Consider the following 7349-nt stretch of genomic DNA (forward strand, 5'->3'; position numbering starts at 1 on the left):
GTTCTGGTGAACGGTGAGAAACGTGACTTGCTTTGGGGGCGCGCCTATGGGCGGGAAGCGGATTCGGTTCTTATTGTCCACGGCAAAAGGCGGGCGCTGTGTTACGATGCGACGGTCGTGTGCTCCGGGTTTGCCCAAAACATTCCTGAGTCATGTCGCGCCATGTCTGTCGGCAAGCGTTATTATGAAAGCAATATTATAAAAGGCACAAAGAAAACAATATAAGAGACGATGTTTTGCTCCAATGTCTCTCATGAACACGATCCAATGAGCTCCACGCGGAGATTTGGTCCTTTCTCTAATTCGGATCTGCTCAGATCTCAGATACGTCCTAAGAGCAGAAGTATCGACTTGTATTCGCTCATGCCCTGAATCTATCGGGACCGGGCTTACTTGGTATTCGAGTTCGTGATGAACCTGTTACACCAATCCGAGCGAGACTCTATCCATGCGCAACGTCGTTTAGAAAGGCTAACCTTGCGAGCCGAACGTTTGGTTGCGCGTGCCTACCGTATGTGGCAGTCGCAACAAAGAGCCGAAGAGGGAGGCGCGTGTGCAGTGTGGCACTGGCATCCTGGTCAACATGGGCATACCGCTTTAAGCGAATACAGAAACTGTATAAAAGTCAAGAATCAATATTCGTGTCACATGTTGAGAGGAAGGTGATACCTATTTGGTCATTTGCCAGTATAAACACCTCTGTGCGTAGCCTGGAGAAGTGGAAATTAATCGGATATAAATTAGTAACGACGCTAGCTTCAGAATGCCAGTGCGAAGCGATGTCTCGCTGTTTCCACAACAGCTATTTGGTCGGCTTTTCCGATTGTTTGTGTGCCAAACATCGATCTTCTTTGTGCGCTTGGTGACCTTCTTATTCACTTCGATTGCTGCCGATATCCTAGGTCATGTCCCAGGACCCTGAGCACTGCGTCACCAGCAACTTTCGTTGATTCTCAGTGAGTAGGTCTATGACAGTCTCGGTGGAACTTCGCTCCATCGGAACCGACACCCGCGCGCAAATGGAGCTCTCCCATGAAGGGACAAAGAATAATCCCCTTGGCCTTGTCATTGGGGTCACCACCAACCGGAGGACATGCCACCCCCGAGTCCACCGTGGCCACCGCCGAAACCTCCGAATCCACCGCCTCCGAAACCACCACCACCGAAACCACCGTAGCCTCCACCACCGTTGCCAGCCTTGATCACGATGACCTTGGATCCAGACCCATGTCCGAAGCCTCCACCGCCACCCATACCCCCGTAGCCACCGCTGAAGCCACTTCCGAAGCCGCCGCCGCCGTAGCCTCCGCCAAATCCACTGCCGAAGCCACCGAAGCCGCCGCCTCCGAAGCCGCCACCTCCGTGCGTGGGTTTGACCAAGTACGTGGGGCCTGCGGCGTACGTCTGGACGCTGCCGCTCCCGAAACCCAGTCCGGAGCCAAAGCCGCCTCCTCCGTAGCCACCTCCGCCGCCGAAGCCACCGCCGCCGAAGCCACCCCCGCCGAAGCCACCTCCGCCGAAGCCGCCACCGCCGAAGCCGCCGCCGAGGACATCGGAGAGCACGCAACAGACTGTGGCGAGGAGCTGAAAAAAGAACGGGGTGGACGGAATATGGTCTCGAGACAGGCACAGTATTGAAGAGCGTCTGGGACCTCCTATTGGTGCTCACGTCATTCAACGCTACCGGCGTGCCGCGTTCGGTTACCGGTTACACCAAGAGCGAACCAGTTCAAACTAGCTTTTAACTTCACGTTAGACCGCGGCCGCCCGTGCATTTCCTGCACTAAACAAAAAAGAAGAGTCCACAGCTCCCCGCCGTTAAAAACAAAAAGCGTGTTGAGCACGGCGTCATTTGCAATAAAAATGCAAAAAAAAAAAGCGTCATCAGAAGTTGTGTTGAAGAGGCCAGTACAGCAAAACATAAATTACTATTCTTAATTTCGTTTTGTGGTCTTGACTTCCTATCGGAAACACCGTGATATGCTAATCACGTAGTCATGAATACGCTCGGTAACAGTACCAATGTACAGCACTCGCATGTGAAGTTAATCAGCCAGCACGCATTTTGACTCCACGACACTAGCACGTACCACACTCGGAAATTACCCACCCCACACGCCCGAACGACTGAGTTAAAGAGGAGAAAAACGGCATAGAGCAGTCCAAAAATGGTTAAAAGAAAATTTAAAAAAAAAACAGGAAAAAAAAGTGACGGGCGGCTTGCTGCACTTGAAAAATCCACACACAACCAAAACATATTTCTTGAAGCAGTGCCCAGTGCTCTATACTCCGTCTCACTAAAACAGTGCAGTACAGCCAAAGCTACAGGGGAGAGAACGTATACCAACCTGTTCAAGAGGAGGGAAAGAAGAAACGGGGGAATCCCAGCCTTTCTCTCACGTTCCTCCTTTTCCTCCTCTTGCACATGTTGGCATACGCTCTCTCCCCAGTAGCTTTGCTTTGGCTGTCCGCAGAGATCGCGCCCCTCGTGTTTTTGCTTCCTGTCGCCTCCAGTTTTGTATCCGCGAAACAAACACCGACAGCCAACTGGCTTTTCTTATTTTTAGGTTTGCTTTTCTTTTCCTTAACGAATGCATTTTAGCAGTAAAGAATTAATAAAATAAAAAAAGAATAGCTTTTCAGCCTCTTGGCGTGCTCCGACTATCTTAACGATCATCTTACGATGCACCACGACGGACACTAGGAGCTGCCGGAGCCAACCCATAGCTCGGAACTGCTCACGTGACTTCGCGTTCCCCGCGTCGCTCTGCTCAACTGGAAGTACACAGGTCAAATATATGGATTGGCTCCAGTACACTCTAAAAAAAAAGCCCGTGCGTCTACTTCCCCGCACAACACTGGGAGAGCCAATCACCGCAACTTACGGAGGCAGCTCAGCGAATGACGATCTTGAAACGTATGTTTAGACAAAAACACAGTCTGAGCTGTGACATTAAGGAATGCGAGCGTGACGTTTTGCATTGCTTAATGTCACAACTCAGACGGAGTTTTTAGGTCTAAACATATGTTTCGGCATCCCCATTCGCTGAGCTGCCTCCGTAAGTTGCGCTGATTGTCTCTCCCAGTGTTGTGCGGGGAAGTAGACGCACGGGCTTTTTTTTTTTTTTAGAGTGATACCCCCATTTGTGGTTACGGGCTGAAACTTAGGGAGAGGGGGTGACAAGAGCGCGTGTCTATATCACATGAGCGAATAACGTTTTAGCGAACAGCGGTCGTTAGAGCGAATCGACGTTTTAGCGGATGACAAAGGCGCGTGTTCACCTCCCCCCCCCCCCCTCCCCCGCTGCGTTCACGCCGCTTAGCGGCGGTTCATCACAAAAATGTTAACCACCTGGCCCACCCGAAAACCATTCGTTAAAGTATCTTTCGATGAAAAGTCGGCGATCGCTAAAACGTCGTTCGACCAACCGAGTGCCACACGTCTCTGCTCACTCTTCGAACCCTTTCGAACGCCGAACGCCGGCGTGCAGCGTTTGGCGTTTGGATTTTTGAACAGTGAGTATATAAAGAAAGAAAGTTAGCTTTGCGTCTACCCCCTAATCGTTCCAGTCAGAGCTCGGCGCTCAACTAAAGTGGATCTAGCTGGAGAGGCTGAGAGCCTACAGGCGCTGGGGCCATGGACTAAGAAGGGAACCACCCAGAGACTGATATAGGGGCACAATAAAAGTTTCTTCCTCCTCCTCCTCTCCCTCAGCTATGGAAGTTGACGCCTCCACGCCGACGCCAAGTCGTGCTGCACATAGACGTGAAATATATTTATTGGTCTAATTATTATTCAGCTGCCTCCATGTCACTGCTGTTTGTTTAGTACAAAACTGCGCTGCTCACGACTCCGTCGCCATTATTTAGTTGACTTCGCGCCGCCACGCGCAGAAATAAAGGCACGGTGCACAGTTCATTACGCCGAACTGTTTTCTAATGAGCCGGTAACCGCCCCATGAAATTACGCTCTCGTTCCGGTTCGGGTTCAATATCAAATGTGTGATTTCGGTTCCGGTTTTGTTCCGGTTCGCTCAAAAATTAGGGTTTTGCTCAGATTTTCGGTTCGGGTTTGGTTGGACACCTTGGCTATGACCACCATTCGACTGCCCCTTGCCTCAATAGGCTTTCCTGGCAGGATAAACGCACTCACGCTAAATTAAAAAAAAAAAGAGCACTATCAGTCGCATACGTTGCTTCGTTTAAACGTCATGCTGCGTATTTAACGCGGCATGACGCTTCGGGATCAGGAGCTATATTTTGTGGTAGGCCGTTTGAAAGAGTGACTCGAGCACAAAACATCGTATTCAAATCACCCTGGCTTAGGAAGCATCGTCAGGTGGACTATAGCGGGTTCGAATATTCCGGGTAACCTTCATTTGTGTCACACCGAGCACGAAATACAGTCACTCGGAGAGTTGTAGTACATCCTTTTTGCATTCCGTTGAAGATTCCCCGATATTCGGCAGGCGCCTTCGCGCATGCATCGTATCTTTATCGGGTACCGTTATCGGAGCGCAAACGCGATGTACTAAAACTCACTATCAGCAAATTGCCAGAGAAGAGGAAAAAGCTGGTTCACACTTCAGCGAGTTTGCATGTTCATGCTCCTGCTATAGGGGTATTCACACGAGGGAGAAATCCCCGGGATTCTCCCTCGTCTGAATACCCCTTATTAGGGACTTTAGGTAGAACGCGCACTAAAGCTTCCCTTTGCTAGCGAGAGATTGTGCCTTCACTTCGAAGCATGGATTGAGCACGCGCCAGCTTGGCCCGCTTTCCGAAGCGTGCGATCTAGTCAAGCTCTCGATTGTGACTGTGACAGTGCGATGAGAAAAATAAGGGTGGAAGTGGACTGGCGTCCCCTTATTTCGACTTTGCACCCTCCCGTTTCGATCGGGATGCGCACCACCCGAGTGTCCCTCTTCGCGGTACCTGCGAGAATCGCGCGCACTCTTGGTCGGAGATGGACTAGCTGAGGTGGAAACGTTTCATTTTGATCATTTGCCTGCACCAGTTTCTGTGCGCATGGTCAAGCTCCTCGCGCGGTTTATTCCGAGCCCGTGCTACTTTCTCAACCGTGTACACTGAATTGAGCGCGCATTCTAGGAGTACGTAACGTCTGTACAAGGAATTGTGACCCGGGGTCAGACGTATCTCAACACCTTGTAACAGGTTAGGCACTGCCAAGACGTAAAGGCCCGTTTACACTGTTGCGACCGACTTTGAACGAGAGAGACCAGACCGGTTTTTAAGCCTTTTGCGACTTTTTAGGGCCGGATGCGATGCAGCGGAGCTGGTCCTAAGAGATCGCAAGAGGCTTAAAAACCGGTCTGGTCTCTCTCGGTCTAACTCGGTCGCAAGAGTGTGAACGGGCCTTAACGCTGCCACAGTTTCGAGCTCCGCGCGCGACGTAGGCACAGACTCGCAGACCTCTGACCTCGACCTGATGCCGCATGCGAATTTCGTCACTAAAACGTTCGATGCGACGCTACCGAGGTTCTGATTTTGGTCCCTAAAAACACTAGGAACCTAAAAAAAAAGTGGGCACGTGGTATGGGAATGGCTATGAGCCCTTGGGCCAGGACCACTCACCAGGACGGTAGCCATGTTTGATGCTGAATTACCTTCGACAAGAACTGACCGAATACGGTCTTGGGCCTCTGCCTTTTATATGTCCAGCTAGAGTGCACACCTCCTCTCCCAGTGGTGAATCCCCCATGCCGCCGCCCCCTCCTTCGAGGAGATAATATAATAAGACAAAAGCCGACCAACCTTCTTGCTCCGCGTGCGGGCGGCAGCCGAGCGGTAACCCCCCTTCCCTGGCGGACAGAAAATAGCGGGCAAGGCCCGAAAAGCAGATGGCCTCCGTGGCAGTGGCCTAGATTCGGCCGCATAGCCCACGACAACCCCTCCGCTCGGGCGCAAAAGCAAAAGCCGGCTGCGAACACGCACCGTTTGTCTCGGTGGCGTCCAGCACTCAGCAGGGCCCAGCCGGCGGAATGGCGGCGACGGGGGCATCCCTGCTAAATTTAGCGCGCGGATGGCTCCGCTGCCACGGTGTGTGCGTAATGACGGCGCTCTTCCTCTCTCACGGTCAGCGCTGGTAGCCCACCTGCAAACAAAAATGTTTCGACCTCGGACCTTCCCCCTACTTTCGCCGGACCGGAGAGGGGCTCCGCCGGCCGCGTTTCCCTCCTGACCGGCCAGGTTGTTCACCTTGAAAAGCGAGCGTTCGGGGGATCCGCGTTGATCGCGCGCTCTCGACCCCCGCGGCCCTCCTTACGCGAATCCCCCCTTCCCCCCCTTTGCGGGGAATCGAATCACCGCCACCTTTTATTTTTTTCCTTTTCTTTTCTTTTTTTTTTTTTTTCTTCCCGAGGAGGATGCGGAGCGCCCCTTCCGACACCGACTGGCTCTACTTGCCCTTCTTTCTCTCCACCGGGGATGATTTGCGAGGGATCGAGCATCGAGCACGACGCCGGTGGAGGGACGGCGGCCGGCAGGCGATCGCGTGAACCGGTCAGTTGGCGCGAGGGCCGAACCCCCCGCGCAAGTGGATCCTACTCCCCCCGCGAGGGATCCGACTTGCTGGAGAAGGTTGCGGCGTCCGCTCAATTAGCGCGCCTCTAAATGTTTTCCTATGAGGTCGTCGCGGTCTCAATGGCAAGGCGGCCGCCCGCGAACGCATCGAAGCCCGGAGCTTCAATCAAGCTCTGTTCTAAGGCCTATACGCGGCTTTTCATATTAGTCTTTTGCGTTTTTATTTCTTGTCTTCTTCTTGGACGGTCCTTTGCCATCATTGTAATCTCCTATTGTTTTTACTTCATTTTCCTTACGTACAACAGAATATACTGTATCTCTTTTCATTGCGTTATATTCGACCGATTCGGCGGCACTTTGTTAGTACCAATCCTTAATATGTGACGATCTCTACACTGGGTTCAGCAGCAGCTTGCTCTGCCTCTGCCGCGTACGCCAACGTTCATCGGATGGCGCTCCAAGGGCATGAGCTCGCGATTGTTAGCCTCCAAGTCAATTACCCCGCAGGTTTCGTAGCGATGGCGCCCCCTCCAGGTAATAGGGAGTTGTAGTAGATCATTTTTCTCCTCCGCTACGGTATCCCCGAAGAAAACGCCGCAGCTGCGCATGCGCGCCCCCAGCCTTGCCTGCATAGTTCAAGGTCTTGTGGCGGATTACGGAGCGCTATCCGGGTGCTTAGCGGGCTGCGGAAACGCTCTACTACAATTCCCTAGTGTGCCCCTTGGCGGATCGGGCCGAGGAGCTCGCAGTCCGACGAAGTTTGACTGCAGTATAGGCGCCATGCGACTGCGCTTTCGCTTGTGCGT

General features: G+C 52.6%; 1 protein-coding gene across 1 annotated transcript; it reads right to left on the reverse strand.

The window, feature by feature from the left end:
- Positions 1–1074: 1074 nt before the first annotated feature.
- LOC121833740 (glycine-rich protein 23-like) lies at positions 1075–5610 on the reverse strand. The gene is made up of 2 exons (XM_042287271.1): positions 5596–5610; positions 1075–1584 (listed from the first exon to the last, which is right to left on the reverse strand). Exons 1-2 carry the CDS (start codon positions 5608–5610, stop codon positions 1075–1077), a joined length of 525 nt encoding a protein of 174 aa, XP_042143205.1.
- Positions 5611–7349: the final 1739 nt, after the last annotated feature.

The sequence above is a fragment of the Ixodes scapularis genome, unplaced genomic scaffold, assembly GCF_016920785.2.
Source record: "Ixodes scapularis isolate PalLabHiFi unplaced genomic scaffold, ASM1692078v2 PGA_scaffold9__187_contigs__length_104089568, whole genome shotgun sequence".
NCBI lineage: Eukaryota > Metazoa > Arthropoda > Arachnida > Ixodida > Ixodidae > Ixodes > Ixodes scapularis.